At 42.4% G+C, this 25,568-nt stretch overlaps 2 protein-coding genes across 3 annotated transcripts in view; both read left to right on the forward strand.

Moving 5' to 3' along the window:
• Positions 1-4,042: 4,042 nt before the first annotated feature.
• On the forward strand, positions 4,043-21,656 carry EPHX4 (epoxide hydrolase 4). Of its 2 annotated transcripts, XM_037404732.1 has the most exons (8): positions 4,232-4,343; positions 7,037-7,122; positions 7,893-7,980; positions 10,679-10,836; positions 12,914-13,042; positions 15,104-15,207; positions 16,125-16,273; positions 20,714-21,656. In XM_037404732.1, the coding sequence occupies exons 2-8, from the start codon at positions 7,059-7,061 to the stop codon at positions 20,946-20,948; spliced, it is 927 nt and encodes a 308-aa protein (XP_037260629.1). In that variant the 5' UTR covers positions 4,232-4,343; positions 7,037-7,058; the 3' UTR covers positions 20,949-21,656. The 2 variants fall into 2 exon arrangements, with proteins under 2 accessions (XP_037260628.1, XP_037260629.1); XM_037404731.1 differs by lacking the exon at positions 7,893-7,980 and having other exon boundaries at positions 4,043-4,343.
• Positions 21,657-23,029: 1,373 nt separating this feature from the next.
• The window catches only part of BTBD8 (BTB domain containing 8), a 44,915-nt gene continuing 42,376 nt past the window's right edge, over positions 23,030-25,568 (forward strand). The window contains exons 1-2 of the mRNA XM_037403739.1: positions 23,030-23,363; positions 23,433-23,615. Of these exons, the coding sequence (XP_037259636.1) occupies positions 23,257-23,363; positions 23,433-23,615 (290 nt within the window). The 5' untranslated portion in view covers positions 23,030-23,256. The remainder of the gene's footprint in view (positions 23,364-23,432; positions 23,616-25,568) is intronic.

Here is a 25,568-nt window from a genome sequence, read left to right on the forward strand (position 1 = left end):
GTATTGTTAGTTACCTAACAATTAAAATGCATGCTAAGTTCTGTTACATCATTAACTTACCTTGATGATTGGTGAAAACAGCTGCATTAATGTGTCATTTTTATACTTGTGTCTACACTAGGAGATGTAAATGAAGGATAAGATAGTCACAAGCTTTAAAAAGTTTATCTGTCATTAATACCCAGAATATGTTACGGTTTTTTACTATCAGCTATGAGTTGGTCAGTCTGGAGGCAGAGTCAGTGATGTGAGAAGTTGTCCTCTTTGTCTCTGGGAGAAATGGGATTAGTTGAACTAACAAAAGATAAGCAGGCAGATGGCACATTATGGAGAACAAAGCACACAGTCAAAGCATGTAGGACACCTTGCCCTGGGGTCGGTTTGGCTTGGCACCCATTAGAACAATAATTTAGAGCAGAAGGTGAGAAAACCAAAATGTAAAGAAAAGAGAAAAATAGTTGTTGGGGTTCTCAATTTTTCTTATTCATATTTTTCTTTTCTCATTCAATTTTTCTTCTGGAAAATGTGTGGAAGGTATTCGGCTTATACAAGCAGGTTTGCCACACATATGTAGACAGCGTGGTCCTAGAATACAAAGAAGACGCTCCTCAACAAAAGAGGAATTCTACTGCTTCCTTGGCAAATAGGACAACTAAGGTAGCACAGCTGGAGGTGCCCAGAAATGCTGAGCTAGCATGTGCGGCAATTCCCTTGTGCAAAAGCCACTCAGAACTGCTAGGTCCCCAAGCGCTATCTTCTTCCCAGTTCTGATACTGGATCTTGATCTAATAGCTGGAGATGACATAGCTAAACTCCCCAGGCAAAAGGTTTGTATAACTTAGAAATGTGATATAGGTAGTAGACACTCGGTAGTCAGTGATGCATAAACTAAAAATAGACTTAGTTCTAGTCTTATGAAAAAATTGGCTCTGCTGTTTGTACAAGAAATATGGCTCAGTTTGGCCAAATACCTGCTTATAAAAAGGCACATCACAGTTCCATCTTTAATTCTTCTTGTATTCCAGATGGCTACTAACATTTTGTGACTGCTGTGTCTAACCTGTCACTGGGCTTGCTTTAGAGATGAGTGGAAGCTTGTGGTCAACTCCAGGATTTCCAACCTTTGTTTTCCAGTTTTTCTTAGGGATGTTCTCTACTAATTCATTCCGATTACTGGTTTGTTAGGGAATTTGATGACTACTGTGATATAAACGTCAATACTGGTTGCTTTGCTCCTGCCAAACTTTCTAATTTATCTAACTGGGTCACTGGTTCACTGAGGTGCACTTTAGGGAAAATCCTGCTGCAGCTCATCTGATATTGAGAAGCTGCAAAGGCTTCTTCCCTACAAAAAAAGGTTATTAGCACAAAGTCTGATGCATAAAAAATGAGCTATATGCTAATTCCTAGGGTTGGCAATATGACTAATCTGAGCATGAACGGAAGGCTCAGGCTTGGTAGGCATGATTCATGTAATCCTACTGGAGTCTGCAGAGGTTAGTGTCTTAATTGAATCATCAGCTTCTGATGTTCCTTCTCTTCTTGCCCAAGAGACTGAAGGAGCCTTAAACAGCACCACACCTTTTTCCCCAGCAGCCTGATAAAGCTCCTGACCTTAAGTTTGTAGGGCTCACGCTCAGACAATGAGCAGGAATGATGAACAGCATGATTCAGCATTGTCAGCTGATGTGGGTTGCTGATATTTCGTTTGTGTTTCTGATAAGAGGAAGCTAGGCAGCTTTTTACAGCTAGTTGAAGATGTTATCTTTAGTACTAAAAAATAAATTCACATAATGGTTTTGCATCTTATTTAAACTTTTAAATTCATGAAAATGCACTAACAGGCAATTCTTTATAACATTCCTTTCTGTTGCTTAAAGAGTTTTTTATTTGATTTTTTTTTAAAAATTAAAATTTTGAACTTGCTTAAACCAGCATTAATTCTGTCACTGGCTTCAACAGGACTAGGATTCAGCATCAGTGTCTATATTTGCAGCTCTGAATTTAGAACAAGTAGGAGAAAGCATTTGGTATGTTATAGACAAAAATTGTCTACAAGCTGTGTTCCATGCACAGTGAAAAATTATATATATTCTGTCTGCATACCTGTTTATCCATATTTTTTTTTTAAATAGCTCATTAAATTCCATATCTTAGAGTTAATAGATGCATGGTATCTTTGTAGCAGCCTCTACTTGCAGTGCTGGACAGAGCAAAAAATAAAAAAAAAAAATTAAAAAATATCTTGGAAGTTAGGTTCTAATCCTTCAAACTCACCTGGACCAAGAACTAATTTTGGTCTTCATCAAATGCAAGTAGAATTTGGCAACCCCATCTACCCCCAAAGGCAGGCAGTTGCACGTAGGCCTAGGTTATTAAGCTGTGAGTCTCACGTGGCCTCTATGATATGGAGAAATAGTGTGAAATGGGGACAATGGACATCGACTGTGATTGTATATGTCTGCCCAGGAATGTGGGTATGGTGACCGGTCATGGGTGCAGTGTCTGGTCACATAGGCACACAGCTCTGAGGAGACACCTACCGTTTTGAGGAGACGCCTGCCCTTCTTCCTCTAACAAAGGGGCTATTTAAAAAAGATTGAGAAAAGGATGAGAGATATTCCAATGCTATCTAGAGGGAGGGAGTGCTAAGTCTCCTTGCTGGAGGAGATCGGATGGTCACAAGAACATGAATCACCTACAAACCTGCAAGACCACCACATTCCAGGCAAAGGACTGATAAGCTAATTAACATACGCAGCAAGAGTAAGCGGGTTTAGGTAACGAATATGTATAGGCGTTAATTGAATATTCATTTGTTTTATTGTATAAATGTGAGATGGTTCGTCACTTCGGGCATGCACGCTTGTGGAGGAGCGATCCCCCGTGCATCTGCGTGCAATAAACATACCTACTTTATAACTTTCGAGTTATAGAGTCTAATTCCGTACGTCATCTACAGGCCTTGAACCTGCCCGTACCCTCTGGCCTGAGAAGCAAGGGGTTTAGGTCAAGGAGTAAAAGCTAGCAGGTTGTGCAGCAAGCTGGATCAGGTGTTGTCAGAATTTAACGTGGAAGCTCAATTCTACTTTTCTTGTAGTCAACAACAGCTATGTCCACACCTCCTCATCTCCCAGAACTAATAAAGTGTAATTTTCTCATAACCTGCATTTTTATAACCTGTAAAAATCAGTTGCTTAATACAGTTATGCTTTTCCTTGCCCTTTTGGTTTACACGAACCATTCTGATCCTAAACTACCCCGTATCCTGCGTATCAGTAGGTTGGTACAGGTAGGTGCTGGCTGGAGCCTTTCTTAGAGCATCTGTGGCCCCATCCGCGACTCCTCAGCTTGTGCGTGTCGCAGCGTAAAGGTCGTTCGGCCTCTGGTGTCAGCCTCGGGTGGCCGGGACGTCAGCGCTACGTTAACTCTGTCGGAACAGTTGGCCGTGATGACCTGACTCCCTCTGCTAGCATTTTTCTCCGTAAGTTAAATTTAAGGAACTATCAGTTTTGGTGCCGGAGCTCAAAATGTGTACCCCTTCAGGACATACTCATGAGTAACAGCACGTAGTAACGAATGCGATCGTAACGCTTTCACAGCATCGCCTTTACACGGGTCATGGCGTAGCAGCAGTGACAAACTGACAGACGCTAACTGCGGCCGCTGCCCTCCGCACGTACGGCGAGCGCGGCCCCGCAGGTGACGGAGCGGGCAGGGCAGGCACGGCCGGGGGTGCCCCGCGTGCCCCCACGGGGACACCCCCCGAGAGCTCCGGCGCGCGGGGCACCCCCGCCAGCGCGTGCCGCCCGCAGCCGCGCCGCCCCAGCCCCCCCGCCCCGCTCCGCGCCCGGCCGCGCCTCCGCCTCCCCCGCCAGACGCTCGGGGGGAAGCGCCCCCGCCCCAGCGGCCGCAGCGCCGCCGCCCCCCGGGAGCCGCCCGGGGCCTAGCCAGCCCGGGGCGGGCGGCGCGGGGCAAGGGCCGCGGGGGGCCGCGGGGCGGGCGCGGCGGCGCCTCCGCTCGGGCGGCTCCTGGCGGCGGCGGCGCTCCGAGCCGCTCCCGGCCGGCGGGGACGGCGGCGGCGGCGGCGGCGGGGCCCGATGGCGAGACCCGGCGCTGCGTGCCCGCCGCCCGCCCGCCGGGTGATGGTGGCCGCCCGGGCGCTGCTCTTCTGGGCGCTGGTGTACAGCTACTGCGGGGTGTGCGCCTGCATCGCCGGGCTGCGGCTGCTCTGGAGCATCGGCCGGCGGCCGGGCGAGACCTTCCGCTGGGTGGTGCGGGAGAACCCCCCCGCCTGCCTCAACGACCCCTCCCTGGGCACCCACTGCTACGTCCGGATCAAGGTGAGGGCGAGGGCGGGGGGCGCGGGCCCTCTGTGCGCACACGCGCCCCTGCGCGCGTCCCGCCCGGGTGCGCGGGCACCGCGCGCGCTCACACCCTCGCCCGCTCGCGCCCCTGCGCGCCTTTGCGCGCCCGCCCGCGCTGCGCGCGCTGCGCCCGGTGAGCGGTGCCGCGCCCCGCCGCGATCGCTGGGGGCCGCCGCTGGGCCCGGCCCGGCTGCCCGCGGGGCGGCGGGGCTCGGCGGGCGGCAGAGGCGCTCGGCGGCCCCGGCTCCCCGCAGCGCGGGTACGTGCCCCGCCGCTCCCTGCGCCCTGCCCGGCTCCGCTCCGCGCTGCGCCGCGCTCCCGGTTATTTACGGTTTGCACGGCTGCCCCCGGGAGCCGCTTTCGTGCGTCGGGGTCACAGGCAGAACGCGGAGCACGAAGATGAGCCCCGGCCCTAAGGCTGCACCCTTCAAGCCAGCAGCCGGGTTTGATACTTGTCTCAGGTCTTTACCTGCCATTACTCCTCGGCCAAATGGTCTAAGCGAAGTTGCGTTAGCTTGGTTTGCTTTGTAGTTATAGGGGAGCAAAGAACGCACAGCAGTTTTTGTCAAATGTTTTTTGTGTTATTTTTAATGAAACAAGCACAAAGATCTCAGGGATCTGTGCAGATGGTCTTCTGCCAGGCAGTATAAATTATTGAGCCTCTCGGTTTGTCATTATTCACTTGTTTTCTTTTTCTAGTATCATTAGGAGGTGTGTGCGTGCTTTTTCACCCATATGCTACATTCTTTCTTCCTGTAGCACCAAGCAGCAAATTAATGGGTTGCTGGGGATGTGAGGGGTATGACAGTGATAAAAGACCACTTGGGGGCAAATCAAATTGCTGTCAATATGACAGTCTCACTCGTTTCCAGAAATATGAAACTCTTGGCATTGGATAACAGCAGGCTGATGTGTTACTTTCCAAATGAACGTATCCTACAGATCTGTACAGATTTCCAAAAAAGAAAGAAAAAAGTGTTTCAGAAAAAATGGCAACACCTGATGTCGGGGGGCGGGGGCAGAAAAAAGGGGACAGAAAGGAGCAGCTGGAAAGGTAGAGGCTGGGCTTACTTTGAGGCATGTGACGTTCAAACCGCTGCTGTACAAGCAACGATTTAATTTGTATGAGTTAAGGGGATGTCCTTAAAAGCAATAAATGGACTAAAATCAAAACATTGAGGGTAAATCCCTAGAGGACACTAGCTGAAAGGAGTGGGGTGGAGGAGGGCTTACCCACTACTCATGAAGTTGAGAAGAGAAGCTGTGGAAGGAAACTGAGAAACTTCTACTTTTTTAAAATATAAAAGGATCCTTTAGGCAGAGTGATATGGAAAATGGTGAAGGTGATGTAATGGCCTGACGGTTTGCTAGGAATTTACTTTTACCTCTGCGGACTTCAACTTCATTGGCTTCCCAGAGGAGAAATACCAGTGTAATTTTGGACAGAACTGAGCAAAAGTCCCTATTATATCCGTAGTGAGTATAAAAACCTCTACGTTCCCTCTTCAGAGCCTTTCAAGAATTGAGATGTCAGGTAATGGTTTTGTAGCTGGCTAGTGACTTAGCAGTGCCAAGGTAGCTCAGAGAATTTGAAGGATCTGTGGCAAGAAAAACTTTTTGTATGCATTTGTGATCCTTGGCCTGATACAAGCTCTTGATGCACAGCAAAAGCATGGGGTTTTCCTTCCTGTTTTAAAATAGCAGAGACAGTGCAGGCTCAGACATTTGTTCAGGAGCTGTACAACCTTTGCTCCTGCAGTTTGTTTTACATGACTTCTAAACAGCATGTTGTATTTTGTGAGCTCTTTCTCAACTTATGTATTCACTTCTGTGCTAGAAGTCGGTAATCCCTCTAGGTCATAATTTCAGTTTATTTAAATTCTGCTGGTTTTGACCTTAAGTTAGTATAAGCTTGTGTACATCCATTCATTTCAATGGTATTTCAGTGTTCAGCCTCTGCACTGCTAAGTAACTTGCCTGCTGGTAATGCTCATAAGACCCGTTTTCTTAAAAGGTGCATCAGAAATAATGGCTATAGACAGGGCAGAAAGATGATTGTAACATTAAGGCTTTCTTTTCTGAAGCGAGTCTGAACCCTTGAACAGTAAAAACGAGCAAAACCAACTTCCTTTCTAGTTACTTAATTTTGATTGCTTTTGGTTCTTAAGAATCTATACGGTCCTTTATTGTGCCCGAATGCAACGTGATAGTTTAAATAGTTGCATAATCTTACAAACTAACTGAAAGACTGAAAATGCATTTAAAGCAAACTGTATTTTAAAGTCTTTCCAAGAAGCGCATGATGTGTCCGTGTGAAAGCAAGGTGCCAGCTCCGACGATAATCTGCATTTCCCAGTCACTGTGCCAGGCGGTGCTGTTTCAGAAACGTTAGCGTGCTCATGGCTGAGCTGGCACACAGTCACCACAGCCTGACATGTATTAAAGATGGTCCTCCCCGGAAGAAGCTGTGGCAGCCAGGGTGTGGGATACTCAGCATTGCCAGGGTGTAGCAGATACCTGATCTCAGAATTGCAAACAACTTCAGCTTCAAAAACTGACAATTTTTTTCAGGGCCAATATTAGAATATTGCCTGCAACCATATTCATTCTCAAATTCCAGTATAGCAGTTCTATGCAGCAATAAAAACACGCTTTTTCTCTCGTTTTAGGATTCAGGGTTAAGATTCCACTATGTGGCTGCTGGAGAAAGGGGTAAACCACTCATGCTGCTGCTTCATGGCTTCCCAGAATTCTGGTAAAACTCCCTATGCTCTTTTCTTGTGTAAAAGAGGCTGCTTGTGATACCCAAGAGTGGTTGTCTCAGCTTAAGTATCCCCAGTGTGACCTGTATCCCCAGTGTGATCCGTTTTATGTATCTATGAGTACTAACAGCATGAGGTTTTAGTAGGGAGCAGACCATTGAAACATTTCTTTAATGCAGCATCCACAAAAATATCCTGCAGGCTGATGCAAACCAACCATCTTTCTTGCATTGTCAGTCCATATTTCCCCAAGTATGTACACTTTTCTTCAAACTTTGGGGAGGAACTGCTCATTTTTAGTGAACTTCCTGTTTGGATAACATTTTTACTGCATGGCTAAACTTACAAATTACAGTAGAGGGTGTTAAAATAAGGATCCTTTATATTTAAGTGCAATATGGATTGCTGCATTTGTTAAAAATATTATACATTAATTTTTAACTGGGGGAGGGGAAGAGGAACTATGAGTTCTATAGGCTATTGTGCAGCCTAATTTCAGAATGCTACTCAGGGAAAAAGGTTCTATTATTAGTTCATCACAAGATGCATGATGAATCAAACCCAATCCTAAATGTTTGTTTATAACAATGAAAAGCAGTCATGTGTCTAATGATTTAACCGAATTGCTCAGGCTGTCATTGCCAGGTTTAACTAGTGAAGCATGGCTTACAGAACTTGCAGCAAAAAAACAATAAGGGAATAGGGGAAGTGGTAATGCCAGTAATTCAGCAAGTTAAATGATCCTTTTCCTTTCTAAACTCAGATATGGAGCTAGGGTCCACTGTTGGAACTGTGATCTTTCAAGCTGGACTCAGGTCATACCATGATAAATTGACCCAGGTAAAACAGAGGTCAGTTCTGTTCCCTTAGCAATTTCCTATAGATACTAAGCCTTGAGGATGATAGTAGAAAGTCGTATTTATTTTAAGATAGATTTTCAAAATAGTAGATTTTTCTGGTAATAAATTATTATCTAAACGGTTTAAAACTGTAAACTTTGTTTTAAAAAGACAGTTAGATGGAGGGGTCTATGCAAACATTATGTATACCTTGCATAACACATATTCTAACCCAGTAAGACAGCTGAGACTACAGCTGATTTCCCCTACAGTGGGAATAATAACAGAAAATTTAGCGTTTTATATACATATTCTACTGAGATCCATTATATTATTAAAAAAAAAAAAAAAGAGCTGTTCTTACAGTCTACAATGGTGAGTCATGCTTTAAGTGACAGTTAATATATTGTATTATCTGACCATTTAAAAGGAATAAGAAGCTGTTATATAGGTCACTGGGACCACCAATAGCACAGTTTATGTAACTTTTTAAAAAGAAGACTACATGCCAATAGTCAACAAAATAGCTGCATTAACAATACTGATGTTAGCTTGTTAATTCAATCAGTGAAGAATTTTTTATGCAAGAATAGAAATTGTTTTGAAAGCACAAGATAAAATAATCACAATTTAAGAGATATTTAAAGCAGCATCAAATTCATATCGTTTGTCTAGCAAAAAAACCCCAAACAACCAAAAGCCAAAACTGGATATGATTCACAGTTACAGTTCTTAATTGTTACAAATCCTCTGTTTTCAAATATCTCTAGGTTATAAGTAGGGCAAATATAACCAGACAATACTGACTTTAGTGAGTGGCTGAGAATGCCTGAAGACGAACAATCACTTAAGAATATAAAGCTATTTAGTGCTTTAGATAAATAAGAACTTGAAAATCAATACCTATGTTGTGGAAAGACAACAATAAATTATTTTAAATTGGGCATAATGTGTTGAGACAGTTGGGGACCTCTAAGACTTGTGTGTGAGCTGCTAAATTTTGTACAAGCTGCCTTTCAGAAAGAATGTGTTGTGAAAGTCACCAAATAGTTTACACAATCAAACCTTATGAACATGAAAGCATTCACCAACATCTCCAAATTCTGCTTGCAAAGCAGTTGTCCAATAGTTACATTTCGTATGTGGTAAAAGGATTTCTTTGAATATAAAACCTACCCATTTGGTGGGTCAGACATTTGGTGGTTGATGGACTGCTGAAATGATGGACTGAAAACAGAAGATGAGGATAGCAAGTAGACATTTTCTGAAAACAAAAATTGTTTGTGTATTTATGGGCCTCGTTGTTTCTTCTTACTGAAGTATCTAAGATAACTACAACAGTTACCATGGCAAATTCAGCTTCCACATCATTGTATAATGCCTTTAAAATTTCATTCCTGGAGAAGTTGGCTCTTGTATTTGCATTATACAGCACTGAAATGAAAAGGTTCTGACTGTTCTGTTTATATGAATGCAAATGTCTGTAATTAATGATTGTTACTGTAATAGTACTTATGTTTCAAGCCCCTAATAGGCTGGAGGCAAAGCAAAAGTGGAAGAGCCAATGGTCTGATATAGATACTGTTTGAATTAAGGTAGAATTCTGTGCCTCACTTTAAACAATTGCTGGTGATCCAAATGTTATATATTGTTTATCTAAGACCTGAAACAAGAGCAGAAGGGAAAGCTAGATCCTAGCACAGAGGGATGCAGCTATTATTCTATATGCCTAGAAGGATCATGGGTTTTGTAGATCTTTTTGTTACAGTATAAGATAAGGCCACATCTGTCTTGATACTGACTATTTTGAAATTTATTTGGTTTTAATAACAATTGAATGGCAGGTAGTTCTTCAGGATGAGGCCCACCATTTTCTTTTCTTGTTGTTCTTGCTTCCTAACACACATCTAGTCACTATATACTGTTACAGAATGAGGAACAGCCCAGGCCTTTGCCCAAGTTCTTGATTTTGTATGTCTTTTAATGTGTGCAATGTTGTCACTCTTTTCCATAGAAACACAAGCAATTAAGTACTCTGTGTAGTACCAACACATTGAGAAGCTGTTCTGGAACAATTCTGGTAGTATAGAGACACAGATGAAAGTGTATGTAATATAAATCATATAAACTTCACCAAGTTCATTTGTGATTCATTGTATTTCCTTCTTTAGTTTATTTAGTGTATGAATTATCTGACATTCCTTTTCTGAAAGGGAAAAAAGGCCAACAAAGAAATGTGCCTTGAGGCGTGTTTCCCCACTCCATCCAAATGTGTGTGTGAGCAAGCCAGGGAGAAGAGGAAGCTTTTCAAACATTACATTACAAACAAAAATTTTCAAACATTTTTGACAATACTACAGCTCCAAGGATAAAACGGAATAGTCCTCTGTGTGCTCTCGTTGATGCCCGCTTCCTTTGCAGCAAAGGGACCATGCCAGACTTCAAGAACTGTTGAAACACAGTTGTAAGGTTCTGGCCATGTTCCTTTTCTGGCGTCCACACTTCCTCTCTGGGTAGTTCAAGAAGGGAGCACAAAACTACTGTAGCCATAAAGGACCATCAACACATCACAGAAAGAAAAAAGAATCTCATTGCAAAAAAAGCCATGCTAATTTACCCTCAACTATTTGGGACCAAAAGCATTGAGTGTGTATTTTGGTATCATACTGCTTGACCTTTGTAACTCCAACTTCTTTTCCCCCTTTGTTAGGTATTCTTGGCGCCATCAATTGCGGGAATTTAAAAGTGAATATCGAGTGGTGGCTCTGGATTTGAGAGGTTATGGAGAAACTGATGCCCCTTCTCACAAAGAAAATTACAAGTTAGATTGCCTGATAACAGATATAAAGGATATTTTGGAATCTCTAGGTAAGTTAGTAGAAGACAAAACTACTCAGCTCATAGATGACTTGATTTTCTGGAATAAAAACCATAAAGATCTAGCATTGATTTTATTTTTTTTAACTTAATTCTCTCTAATATATAAACATTACAGATAGGTGTAGCTATAAATCTAAGGATACTCATTTTATGGACTATTATCAATGGAAAAGGTTTGTTTTCTAATTATGATGCGTATGTCAGTATAAACAATATGTAAAGATGATTTTCCATCGTGAGTTTTAAAAAAATCTTCCCTATGTACTGTGAAATCCAGCAGTACAAACCTGTGGTCTTTTTCACTAAGAAGGTCTTTGTTTATTCCTAACCATTGCACTTAGTGGAGAATGTTCTGAATGAAAAGTCTAATAGCACTTGCAGACAGAAGAATTTAAATCGGGTGACATTTTTCTTGCACAAACAAGATAGAATAAACATTGTGGGCTGTACATCTGCTGTATTAAACAAAAAATATCCCAGAATACTACTCCTGCACAGTAGTCAGTTCTCAAGAGCTGGATCACTGTCTTGCACAACAGTGAGAACAGAAGGGATAACAAGGGACATATTGCTCCCTGTGGCAAATACATAGTGTAACAGCCTAGAGCTGAAGCAACCCTGCAAAATTTGCCCCTCCAGTGAAGTGAGCCGTTCTAGTGATAAATTGTAACACCTAGTGAAAGGTATTTCCCTTCCATACCAGTAGCAAGACAAGGGATTTGACTGTCATTCTCTGACTCATTTTAATTCCTCAGATACTCTAGGGACTGTGAAACAACTTACTGCATTTCACATGAAGAAATAGTAAAGCAGTGATTCCAGTTCTAAGGTTTGAATTTAGGATTTGCTTTGTGATGTCTGAATGTTGTCAAACGATTGGGCAGGCAGTCCCCACACTGTGTTTATGTTTTCCAGCCTTTGCCGGTTGTGTTCATCTCCATGGTAATGCCATGGTTATGGTTGAGAAGTGCTCTCATCATAATTAATTTGATAAAGACTTAATTTTTTTAAAAAAAAGTATTTCTAAGGCTTGTTATCTTTGTTCTAACCTCAAGTTAAATTCTTTTGGAGAACTTGATTATATCAAAAGTGCTTGAAAAGATTTCTATTCAAGAGGGGTTATAAGGTGTTTTGATAACTGTGTCCAAATTGATGTTGGAATTCTAAACAGTTTTCTTTCTAAACGGGCTTCTATATATTTTATTTGTAGTGTATGTACTCAGCATTACAGTCCTCATTGAGGATGGGTGACGGATCTGACACTATAGTGTCAGATACATACTATAGTATGTATTCCAGCAGTGGTTAAAGGAGGAATGGTTAGGCTTCCAAAAACTCTGTGATGATTCCTCCTCCCTTTATTGCTGTTAAACTACCATTTTTATCGATGGAAGAGTAACTACGTGAATGCCATGAACTATAAATTGCCATCAGAACACCATATGGAGAAAAGCTACAGTTCTACCAAGTATATAAATGTGTGTAATTATGTGTGTATATATCTATATCTATATCTATATCTATATCATATATATATATATGGCTATAAGTATAATGCCCACTTTTTGCATAATGATGATGTTCAATACTTAGATAACCTCCCATAGTCAGAGAAATTCATAAGGATTAGTTTTGTTCAGGAGGGGCTCAGGAGATTGCTCAGTCTTTCTGTCTGCAGTTTCAAACTCCAAACTCCCTCAACATGACAAATGTACACGCATTAAAATGACTGCAAGTTGAATTGCATATCTGACCCTATGTTGGCCAAGATGGGAACAGGATGGTCATTTGGATACTGAGTGACTTGAGTTTGACATTGAGGTAGTATAGTTAAAGTGTAATTGAAGTCCAATTAAATAATTTTAATAATTTGTTAATTTTTAAACTATAGTAGCGCACTATTTTTTCTGGCCATTAGTAATGGAAGCAGTGCTGTATTAAATAGTTACATTAATAAATGTGCTGAACTGCCTATTTTGCCCAATAATGGTTTTCATATCTGGGATAATTTGGATGGATAAAAATTCCACTGAAATAAAAGCACAAATCTGTGTTTATGTGGTAGGATACAACAAGTGTGTGTTGATTGGCCATGACTGGGGAGGAATGATCGCTTGGTTAGTGGCTATATGTTACCCTGAAATGGTGACTAAGCTGATTGTCGTTAACTTCCCCCATCCTTCTGTATTTACAGGTAAGTTTTATAGTAGTCTTTGTTAATCCAGAGTATCTGCATTTTCATTATGATTGTCTTTGCTTTGAGGTTACTGAAGAAATAGCTACTTGCCCCTTTAGATGTTCAGTAGATAAGTTGCCAGTACGCAGTGCCTCTCACAATCTAGACTGTATTTTATGAAGCAATAAGGTATAAATATTTGACTTTTTGAAATAATTTATTGTAGGAAGTGGGAATGCTTGCAACCAAACTTACTGATGGTTTTCTTAACCCTCGAAGTTCCACAAACATAATTTTTCTATATATTAATCTGTTTTATACCACTTTGGCAGGATAAAAATTCCCTGAAGAGGGGTGCATATTACATTACACCTAGATTAAGGCCTCACTGCATTATTAAATCTGCATAAAACAGCCTTTATATAAATGTGAATCAGACATTGGAATGTAATCCTGATTTAGGTGACAAGTGACAAGTTATGAACTGGTATAGCATTCATTGGAACAAGACAGCCTTTCCGGGCTGCTTACTGAAGGCACAGGAACATATTAATAGTGAGCCAAAACAAGTATTTAGGTGTACTAGCAGAATTTGTTGTGTGATAGGCTTTGCGCTTGTCTACTACCCAGAATTAAAAAACATTTCATAGGGATTAGATCATTCAGCAATTAAAATTATAGTATCTCACTAATTTTAGTTTCTTGAGTTGCTGACCTTACCCTATTTCCATTTAAAAAGTCATTCAATTTCTGCAGAAATAGCTAAGAATATTCACTGCAGCTTTAATTTTCACTTCAGTTGAATGTAAATCTGACCTTACACCACTGTGGAATCAGAACCATTCACACATGTTGATCCCTCAGTGTTCTTGGGCACCTTTCTAAGATACTAAATAACGTTTTGCCATGTAGTTAAGTAAGTTTCACTTACCCAAGGAAAGGTCTGTACACCACCACCTCAGCAAGCAGGAGCTTCTTGCAGTATTTTCACCGAGAACAGGAGCCAGGCTGTATAGAAGACAAATACATTTTATTATAGTATTTCTTAGTGTTTGTTTGCATATTTCTTAAAGTACAAAATGTGTTGCTTGATAAAGCCTCCCTGGATCAAATTTGTTCTACTGTGGATTAAATTAAAATACACATTTTATAAATTGCGTAGAAAAGTAAAGCAAGCAGTGTTGATGATGGTCCATCGATGAAAAACGTAATGGGTGATGCAATTTAAGAAGGCATAAGATATGAATGCTCAGAAGATAGCTGACACTTCAATTTACTTTGTTTTAAACCCCATTTTTATTCACTGTCAGAATTAATATTTCAGAGAGATCTCCTGTGTTGGGAGTGCAGTTTTGCCTTCCTGAATTTTCATCTGTAAAGGATAAGTTCTAGACTCCCTAGTACCTGCATACATTCTGGGCTGGCTTGAGGAAGGTAGAGATTTGAATGCCAGTGTTGGCCCTTTTACTCGTAGAGACATGAAATTGCAATTAAAAATAAAAAAGACAATGCAAATTTTACTATATAATTTTCTTTTGTTATATACACTCTGATGTCTTTATAAGTGACACTATGTAACCCTGATTACAGTTCCTGAAATTGCCAAGAAGACAACTGCTAGAAAAATTCTGTACTTTCTGTGAACAGGCTTGATGCTGTCTTTAGAATATAAGTGGATCGTCATCTACAGATTTCTGTGCATCACATGCTTGATGACAAGAGATACTTAAAGGCTTGTATCTATGGATCTTATTCCACAGCTGAAAAAAAAAATGCTTTGGACTAGATACACAAATTGATCTCTAAGTGAAATTAAACTCATCAGTCTAACTGCCCTCACCTAATCTTTGGCAGGCTTCTGGTTTGCTGACTGTTTCTGTTAACACATCTAAAAGAAGTATGTTTTAATGGCCACATCATGTACTTACTCCTGAAACAATAATCATCCTTTGTCACATAGCATGCTCTAACGTAATATTTTTAAAACATTCCTTTACGTTTAAAAAAATAGTAATATTAACAGTAATTTTGTTTGAGTCATCAGTTTTCATTTTTAATTCATGGGCATTTTTGTTTCAGAATACATTCTACGACATCCATCACAATTGATTAAATCTGGTTACTACTTCTTTTTCCAAATGCCATGGTTTCCTGAATTCATGTTTACACTAAATGATTTCAAGGTGAGCAAATTGAGTGCTCTTGTTTATATATTTAACTATGAGTGATGGAAGAATTGTCACCTACGTTGATCCCTTCTGATGTATTTATAATTACTGGAAAAAGTACAGAGCTTTCTGATTTTTCTTTTGAAGCCTTATATAAAGTAGGATATAAGTACATAGAGGTTCTGAGATTAACTCTGGCTTTTGCATCTCTGTGAGGTGTTCAGTTATGTACTTTTAACCTCCTACAGTATATTACTCCATCTAGAAAGTCAACTGGTTTTGTGCCCATGCCAGTGGGACATGTTTGGTGCCTGGGGAATTCCTGCTGACTTAACTAAAGCTACTGTGTGCAGTGGGATATCCTCTTACCCTCAGAGCCCGCTCCAGCGCAGGCAGACTGGGAGTCTGGGTGTTGGATTCAGCCAGGTGGTTAATTCTGCTTGAGGAGCCAGCAAGGCCAACACCTGGTATAACCTTAAAACATAAGTACAAGTATATAGAAAGGGAAAAAGCAGCTGGAGGCTTGCGTCCTCCTACATGCGTATAACCCAGTGCTGCACGCACACAGGGCACAGCAAGCTGGGGAGGTCTTCAATCATCCTCTCCCCTGCTCTGTCAGCTGCTGGGGTCCATCCCAGAGGAAAGTATGTGCCTGCATTTGTCTTTGCCTGTCACAGGCGGCAGATCAGGGTGCAGAATTGAGTAACATGGTAATGCTGGTATTTGCCTGTACTGGTTTATTCTGAAGTAAATTGTACCATAATTAAGTTTTACTGTGTGCTTTACACATAGCTCTCTAAAAAAACATTTAAGCCATTCGTTATACTCTAAACGATATATAGACAGATTTTAGAAAGATGTGCCCCATTGAAGGAGAGAAATCACATTTTCTAGCTATTTTATGTAATTGCTTTTTATGCTTCCTTTTGTAGGTTCTGAAAAGTTTATTTACAAGCCACGCCACTGGAATTGGAAGGAAAGGCTGCAGATTAACAGCAGAGGATATTGAAGCTTATCTGTATGTTTTTTCACAACCTGGAGCGTTAACTGGACCCATTAACCATTACAGAAATATTTTCAGGTCAGTGTAAAATTCTGAAACGAGTTAAAATATTCCAGAGAACCCTGGGGGCCAAAAACGTTATTGCAGCTTCTGCCGCTAAAGCAGAAGGAAAAAACCGCCAGTCTCGTTTGTAAGGTCTCAACAAATGCATTCGGTGTCAAGCAGCCTGATGCAGAGTGAGCTGTATGAGGTATCCACACAAAACGGTGAAACACCCAGAGTGCAGTGAAGGAAAATCTTTGTTTCAGAATCTAATAAAGCAAGGATCCTTCCTCATTCACAGAACCCATGGCAATCACAAAATTCCATCTCTTAAGTAATACTCACAAAATTAACATCAATTAATTGTTTGCATTACAGTTCATATTATCTAATAATAAGATCTCTGAAGAGCTTATTATTACATAATACTACTAGATAATATGGCATCCAAGTACATTCCCTAACTTTTTAACTTTCCAAAACCATGCCTGATTAATTTTATTACGTTTGGGCTGTTTTTTATAAAAAGGTGGGGTAGGTTTTTTTGTAACTAGGCATAAAACTACCCCTAACTCATTGTTTTGGGGTTTTTGGTTGGTTGATTGGTTGGTTTGGTTGTTGTTGGTTGGTTTTCTTTGTTCCTGCATTGGTCTCATCAGACAGTGGCCGCAGTAAGCATGTATAGCACAGAGCATGCATAGACTCAGACTGAGAGATAGTATCATAATAGGAGATATTCACAAGGTTAGTGTTTATTTTATTTTCTCAAGCAGTTTTCTAATGGTTTTAACTTTCCTGGAAGGAGCTGACTTGGCCTTAGAGACAGACTGATGCCCCCTTTTTATCTACCAAAAACTTAACAGGGCCACAAGGTCTTGAACTCTGCATATACTCTACTTAAAACTTATAGACCAAACTTGAAGTACTATACCAAGAAGAGTGGAACTGAACTCTTTTTTTTTTTTTTTCCTTTACTGCCTCCAGTCTTCAACAGCGCTAAATCTCCTGCATGCTTCTGTAACACAAGACCAGCTTCCCAATATTCTTTAAAAACTACAATTCTCTTTCTTCCCTATACTCAAACAGTAGATGTTTGAAGTAGATTAACTTTTCGTTTTCTCAGGTCCAAATGTAGTGCCACCTTTACTGTTTTTTCCATGCCTTCCATGCTGTCACTGTCAGGAGAGCAGTCAGCAGGGAAATACTGGGAGGAAAACAAGGGTCTGAGCTAGATCCTGTTTTGTACAGGCTCAGAGGCAAAACTGGAATAAGAAAGTAGAGAGGTGGTATATTTTCTTCTAAACAAGATAACACCAAGCAGAGACACCAATGGGAAATAAATGAGATGGCTGTGCTGGTAACAGCACACTTATTTAAAGCTATGCAGAGAGTGGTTGATGACGTCAGCTGGGATGTCCAAGGGCGACAGGGAGCTGTGCGGCTGCACGGCAGCTCCCTGGCCCCTCAACTGCACTGCAGGAGCCCCCAGGGTTGGGCTAATGAGGCACTGGAGAGGCATGAACGCCCTGAGCCTAGCTCGTTAGGTTTGCCACAGCACTTCACATCAGTGCGTGCGCCCATTAACCAGATGCTTCTCTGACAATAACAGTGAAGTATCTGTGATAGCTGATAGCTGAATTGCTATGGGATTCAGATGAGACAAATGTAAGAGTTGCATATGTTTAAAGTATTTTTTCAGGCCTTTCAGGCTATTAGTTATTAATCAGAAAGTATCTTCACAGCTATTAATTCATCTCTGTGTGTGTATGTTTGTGCATTGTTTGCTTTATTTCTCTAAGGAAAATATACCTGTACTGAATTCAGAGAATAATATTTTAGGTGCTATCAGCCACAATGCAGCAGGCTTTGGACTGGAAGCAAAAGATTAGTCTTCAGCTCATTCAGTTCTTGCCACTAGTCCTGATAGCTGCACCTTATGGGGTGTGAATCATTAAATATTAAAACTGGATTGAAATTTTTACTTCCTCCCATACAAGCCATTAAACAGCACTTAGACATTCATGACTGGTATTCACTGTAACTCTCAGTGGGCTGGCACTGGTGACTTAGGTGTTAAAGGTTTCCAACTCATTACTGTCCACCTGGAGTTTCATTCTTCAGAGCTTAATTTTTCTGGAAAGTTATTTCCAAAGAGATGATTGAAATCACCTACTTCCATCCATCACCAACACATCCTTGTATAAATAGCACAGCAGTCATTTCCCTTTGCTACACTTTAGATACAAACACTTTTGGAATAAAAATCATAAAGCTTTTGTATTATGCTTGGCTAAGAGAGATAGGTAAGCGTTTGAAGCTTGAATTTCTTCTGATATGCTGTTTTTTTAGAAAACGGCATTAGTTCTCTTACGGCAGTTAAGAAGTGCTTCACTATTTGTTTACAGATAGCTGCATAACAGTGCTATATGAAGGTTCGCATGTTTTTCAGACAAACTTCTTGAGTGGAATTTCCCTTTCTAAATGTGCAATCTGTGTTTTAAAGATTTCTAGAAACTTCAGGCATGATGTAACGTCCCATATTCCAGACTGAAAAGGAATATAGTGTAGCTCATAGGCAATGAAAAATGACAGGTTGTTCATCTATGCTCTATGCGTAAAAAGCCTGGTAGGGTTTTCCTAAGTGAGGCCAGAAATCTTGCAAGGCACTTCAGCACAAAAGGAAAATAGTAAACCCTACAGTAGTGAAAAAATACACATCTAAATAGTGAAGAGATCCAGAACAGTGGATTTAAAAGGTAAAGGGATTAGGCATCTAAATGCACTGAATCAGATCATCAGATTATCAATTTTTAAAACTGATAATATGAATAAGCTATGGTTTAGTGGCTGAGGTCAGGCTGTTTGCAAAATGAGATTTTAAATCCACTGGTACAAAAGCCATTTAAAGAATTTTCCAAATTCATCAATCAAAATGAAATTAAATTATTATTTAAAGTGACCATTTATTAATATTTCTTGACATTATGTATAAGTAGAGAGGGAGAATGTCTTTCTCTTATTTTAAAGTAATGCATGCTATCATCTTTGTCTTTCTCTTTCTAGAGCATAGTCTCTTAACTCTTAAGTTTCAACCTAGGACTTAAGTATGTCACAAAAGTTTGATCAGAAAAATCTTTTTTATACATTACTGGTTTAAAATAGTTATGTTTGAGCATTAATGTTATAAAAATTTGTATCTGATCAGATGGAATCTGTTTTGAATTGACACGGCTAGTCTGTTACAGTATGTGGCTAAGATCAAGTGATTCAAGCATAAATTAGATCAATTTTTCAGCACCTCTTTTACAGATGAGCTGGAATAAATTCTGGTGGGTTAGTATGGTTTATGTTGAAGTACTTTTTCATTTCTAGCTACTTGTATCTTTCATAATGTCTGCCTTTAATGTGAGGAAATATTTATAGAATATTTCATGAAATATTCCAAATAAAATTACTGTATTAAGAAAAAGTAATACATGAAATACAGTAATACTGAAAGCTTAAATAGGTCCTTTTGGTGGTATAATTTTCATTAACATTTTACTTTCTTCAAATGTCTTATAAATGTATTTATTTTTAAACGCTTTCTAGTCTGCCAAAGCTGTGGCTTGTGATGTTGCAGTTTTAAAAAGATTATGACTCCATGAAAATTTTTAATCAACAGTTTTCTCTCACTGCGTACAGATGTAGGTATGTAAGTCCAAGGCCTTCAAAAACATACTGTAGCTCTTTGTAAAGGGAACTCGGATACTCTTTGAATGTTAGCATGAATTTCAGAGATGAATGAATGTAACTGAATACAGTTCAGCATTTCAGGCATCAGTGTTCTACAGAATATAATTCCTACAGGTACTTTTATTTTTAGCTGTACTACTTCATATTTAAGTTTGAGTAGGTCTGAAAAACTTGCTGGTATCTTCCATAGTGTCCCAAAATGGCAGGCTGCCATTTCCTGGGCAACCATTTTTTGGTAAGGCAGTTTGGTTACTGAGGTAGCTAAATGCCTTCAACACTGTAATCTAAACGTTATTCAAAGCATCATATTTTATTAAAACCTACTTGCAGTAAATAATGAAGGTTCAGAAATGTGCTATAGCATTCATCAACTGAGGGAAAGCCACTGACAACAAAATTCTGGCCGTGTTGTTCCATACTCCCTTTTACAGAGGTCATGGGGCTCCTGGGCTGTGCACCTTGCACTCATGCTCCAAAAATAAGACCTGCGTTGTAATCAAATGCTGATTACAGACATATTACAGTAAAAGTATCTTCTAACTATTTTACCATCCTTAAAAAAATTAAAGGACTTTAAGTCACAGGACTGTTTTCTTGGTATTGTAGAAGATATCTTGGAACCTAGGAAGCTTGCAATGAGATTCTGTGTTGACTTCAAAAGCTAAGTTGACTGAAATTTGTCTTGGTTATTTTTTTCTTAAAATAAGACCTAACTAAGTGTGGTTTGTTTTATTTTTAAAGCTGTCTACCTTTGCAGCACCATGAAGTCATTATGCCAACCCTGCTGTTGTGGGGAGAAAGAGATGCATTTATGGAAGTTGAGATGGCAGAAATTACACGGATTTATGTTAAAAATCATTTCAGATTAACTATTTTGTCTGAAGCCAGTCACTGGCTCCAGCAGGATCAACCTGACATAGTGAACAAGCTGATATGGACCTTTCTAAAGGAAGAGACAACAAGAAAAAGAGAGTGACTGTATGTATGTGTTTTAAGGAGTCCACATAAAAGCTTGTCAGATTTAAAACCTAATTGTTATCAGGGCCATATTTCCAGCCTGCCTTCTATTTTGAGCTCTGTTAGAGAAAAGTGTTTTCAATGTACTGTACATTTGGACACCAATGTTACTGCTAAAAGAAAAAGTGAGTATGAGAATATATGATACCAACATTGGTTTTACCTGTATACTTGTATTTTGCACATAAAGACACCTGCCTTAAGATATATATGTATTTGTACAGAAAGAAAATCATGGAAAGTTGCTTGGTTTTGTTTTCCCCCTTGCTTTACAGTTTTAATGTGTGGTGCCTTTTAAAGATTTATAATGAAACAATAGAGTGGTGTCATACTGAAGACAGTCATGAGTTTTCATTCTAGATTCGCCTGAATTTTTTTAATGTATTTTGCCATTAAACAGTATCTAACTCTTTTTATTATCTATATTTTAGCATACTGAATGACTGAAAAATTTCTGGACACATTTCTAGTCTCAAAGTGAATAATGATACGTATCTTGTTGTATTGTTGAATGCAGCTGCTTTGTGTGATGTGTTTTACTTTCTTGACTAAAAAATGGGAAATCTGTACACTCAACATGTCTGAACAAGAAAAATGGAAAATTAAGGTGTAACATGTATCAGATCCACCTCTGTCTAATAAAATGCAACTTACACTACTCCCTTTATGTGACTTGCTATGGAGAGATTTTCTTGCTGAAGCTAAAAACTGGGTTTGAATAGCTGAAGTGTCTTGTCTGCTGCGCAGCCTTCCTTATGCTATGATTGCTGTAGTTTCTCGGAAATAATGCCTCATTGTTGGCATTATCCTTTCTATGTTAGCAACTACTGTTCTTGTCTCCAAGATCTGCTGCCAAGTTCCTGTGTTTATAGGAGGAAGAGACACAGTGATTATGGAAACAGAGGGTAGAATTAACTTGCATGTGATGGCAGGGGAGAAGAAAATCAGATGCTAACTACAAAGAAAACAGGCAAAAAACGAGTCCCCAGAAGAGATGAGTCACCTGCCCACAGGGTTTCCAAGGGCTCCCTTTCCACCTGCAGAGCAAGCGCAGTGCCCTGGGGACAGGTGAGGAGGCACAAGGACCCGCTGGGGAAGGCATCGGAGCCAGCGGAGCCTGAGCCAACTGTCCACACCGGAGCAGGAGAGCACTGACCATTGCTGGGCAGCCCCAACAGGCCCCGCACCGCCACCTGCGTTGTCCCTTTCCAGCCGCAGTCTCCCAGGCAGGTACGAGACGCGGCCCTCGCCAGCCTCTCACCCGGTGTAATCCTGGCAGGGACGTGGACCAAGGGTGCTGTTAGCTGTCTGTGAGCTCGTGGCTGGCCATCCGCCGCTTTTCACGCAAAACCCAAGGAAGAGTCCCCTCAGTATCGAGGTAACGGTACCGATCTCGCCTTTTCCATCCGAGGCTGGTACCAGCCTCTAAAGGATAATTTCACCTCAAATATTTTCAGCATTCATCAGCTTAAATAGTTACGCGCTTTTTTTGACTTCGAGTTGGAGAGGCGCTGCCACCCTCGGAAGGGTGCCGCCCCCGCAGCAGATGGGTGCCTCGGCCAGGCAGCGGCGCCGGGCGGTGCGGCTCAGCCCCAGGAGCGCCCGCGGGCCGGTGTCCGGTCCCCCGGCAGCAGTGCAGCCGGTGCGCGGGTAACGGGCAACAATCAGCAGCCAGACTCTGCTGCTGAAACAGCCGGCGCTGCCGTCCCAGTCGCGGCAGGCACCGATTGCGTACGATCGCGCTGCTCTTCGGTAAAAGAGCGGCCGGGCTGGGGCAGCGGGGCAGCCCGGCGCGGGCGGCGGCCGGCAGAGGGCGCCCCCCCTGCAGCAGCCGGGGCGCGGCGGGGCCGGGCCGGAAGGCCCCTCCCACCCCTCCGCAGGGAGGGCCCGCCCAGCCCGCGGGGAGGGCGGGGAGGCGGGGCGGGCCCGCCCGCCCCCCGGTAGGGGGCCCGCGGGGAGGGGCGGGGCCAGGAGGAGCGCCGCCGGCCCTTATTGGCGGAGGCCACTTCTAGCCACGCTCCCCGCGAGACAGCGGGGTCGGCGCCGCTGCCCGCACCGCGGGGCTCCCGCGTCTCGTTGTGAGGCGGTCCCTTGGCGCCGGCGCTGGCGGGAAGGCGGGCGCCACCCGCGGCGACGAGCGCTGCCCCGGTTGTTTTCGTGACCGCGGCGGCCCGCCCTCTCGGCGTCTCCGCTGCGGGACTGTCCGTCGATCCCCGCCCCGCGTCTCTGCCGCCGCGTCGGGCGCGGAGCGGAGCGGCGGCTGGCACATGGCGCGCTGCGGCGGCGCTGCGCCGAAGGGTCCCGGCCCGGCGGCGGTGGAGCGGCAGCGGCTGCAGGAGGCGCTGGCCGAGCAGCTCCGGCAGGACCTCGGCAGGTAGGCGCGGGGCGGCGGGCGGGCGGCCGGGCCGGGCGCGGGGCCGGCGGTAACGGTACGCTCCCGTAGGCTGCTGGCGGAGGGGACGCGCTCCGACGTGACCATCCGGGTGGGCGACGCGGCGCTGCGGGCGCACCGGGCCGTGCTGCTGGCGCGGGCACCGCGCCTCTTCGCCGGGCTGTGCGGGGGGCCGCCCCGCCAGGTGCTGCTGCTGGACGGCGTGGGGCCCGCGGAGTTCCGGCGCTTCCTGCGGTGAGTGCGCGGCCGGGGCGGCTGGTGGCGGCGTCGCTCCCCTGGCCTTCCTTTCCCATCTTGCCGGTATTAACACCTGCTTTAAAGCTTTCCCGTTCAAAGCAGCATCTTCACAGCCTGCCGGCAGCGTTTGCAAAGGTCTTACTTCCCTGTAACTTGCTTTCTTCTGCCTTGGTCCCTCTGCTGACAGCGCATGGGCCTACTCTTCCACCGTAGTGAGTTTGTTGTGGTATGTAAAGGCTTTGTAAGAGAACAAGAGAAAACGCAGCAAAAATCCCGAATGTATCCTTTAAAACCATCTGTGCCTACTAATACACTCGTTGGGAAGATTACCTAGTGAAAACAGCAAAGAAAATCCACTCTGTCATGGTAAAAAAACCCAAGAAGTTATGGATTTGGAGACGCAGAAGGACTTCATCAAGTTCAATGAGGATGCGTCAAGTTAGAAGCTGTGCGATCATCGTGTAAATCCTAGTGACCTCTGGGCTAGGCCAAATGCAGCACAGTTTTCCCACGGAACTTGGATCCCTGAGCCAGGCGTGCCGTGCCGGCCGTGCAGTGTGTAGGCTGGCTGCTCCCCAGGGACTGGTGTAAGGGCCCACATGTGTTCCCATTGCCGGCTGTTAGCACATATTTGACATCTCGCTTGTCTTGCTCCAAACCTTAGGTGAGTACGGGAAGGGTGTTGGCTGGTGCCACCACCAACCTTGCAATCCTCCTTGCCTGTAAGTGCCTCTAATCCTCCTTTCAGAGAACTGAGAGCAGCGTTTGCTTTTCTCTAACAAAGCTGTGGTGGTGCCACCTACCTTCTATAAAACAGCTGCAATGTAATAGCCGGCACTTTGGGGCGTGGACAGGAGCAAAGTGGTAGGCTTCCGCGACTTCAGAGGAGTTCAGGATGTGCCAAGAAAAATGTATGTGCTTGCAGGTTCCTGAGACTGTTGGTAAGAGGAGGGCAAGGATGCTGCAGTTCAAAGTTTAGTGCCTAAAATATAACCTAGGCTGACCTTTCCGTATTGGTTTCACTCATTCTCCTTACATTTGTAAATAAGGCAGCAGATGGCTAAAAATATGCATTCAGGGTATAGAAGTCATAGTAAGTATGAAAGAAAACTTTTTGAACTGCAGGTAATATCTAAAACGCAGAATCATTGTAGTGAAACAGGCTGATAAACTGGCATTTGTTCAGTTACTGTCAAAGTCTGCCCAGGAGCATCAGCAAACCAAGCAGTAAGCAACAAAACAGCATGGTTCACGCCTCGTATATTTCTTAACTCCATTATTACTTTGGTTTCATTAATTTGCTTCACATTCATGTGAGTGGTGGTACAGAGGACCAATGCAAAAGCATGATAATGCAAATTATTTTAATTTGGATATTGGGATTTGGAATAATTATTTTAATTATTTATATACTGTTGTATCATTCCTTTGTTTTCCTAATGGTAAGCATTTAATATGTCTACAGTTCACTGATACTTGCTTTCAATGTTGTCTGTGTTTGCTGGAAGGCAAGTAATGATCTCTAGAGTCCTGCATGTTCTCCAGAAAGCATGGTATTGAAAAACACTTCTAAAATCAAAACAGCTCATCTAATTATAAACCTTTTATCTTTTCACTGTGAGTTTAAACTCTTCAAATGAAGCTTCCATATATTCTAAGCTATGGATTAAGTGCATTTTGCAAAATGGTTGGTTTTTCTTAGGGTAGTCTTCAGTGCTGTTTGATACTAAAGCTTTTGAATCCTCTAACCTAATACATTCTGTGAAAATTTGTGATACAAAATACAGTGGAGTTTGGTGGTGGTGAACTGCTTTGGACCAAGGCAAGGAAGCAGCTTTGGTTGAAAAGAGCCTAATTTCATTGTTCAAACAATAACTTCTGCGAGTATCAGCAGTTGTTGAATCTCACTGGTTTCTCTGCATTAAGATGCAGATTAATTAGATCTTCACA

The sequence above is a fragment of the Falco rusticolus genome, chromosome 11 (assembly GCF_015220075.1).
Source record: "Falco rusticolus isolate bFalRus1 chromosome 11, bFalRus1.pri, whole genome shotgun sequence".
NCBI classification, from domain to species: Eukaryota; Metazoa; Chordata; class Aves; order Falconiformes; family Falconidae; genus Falco; species Falco rusticolus.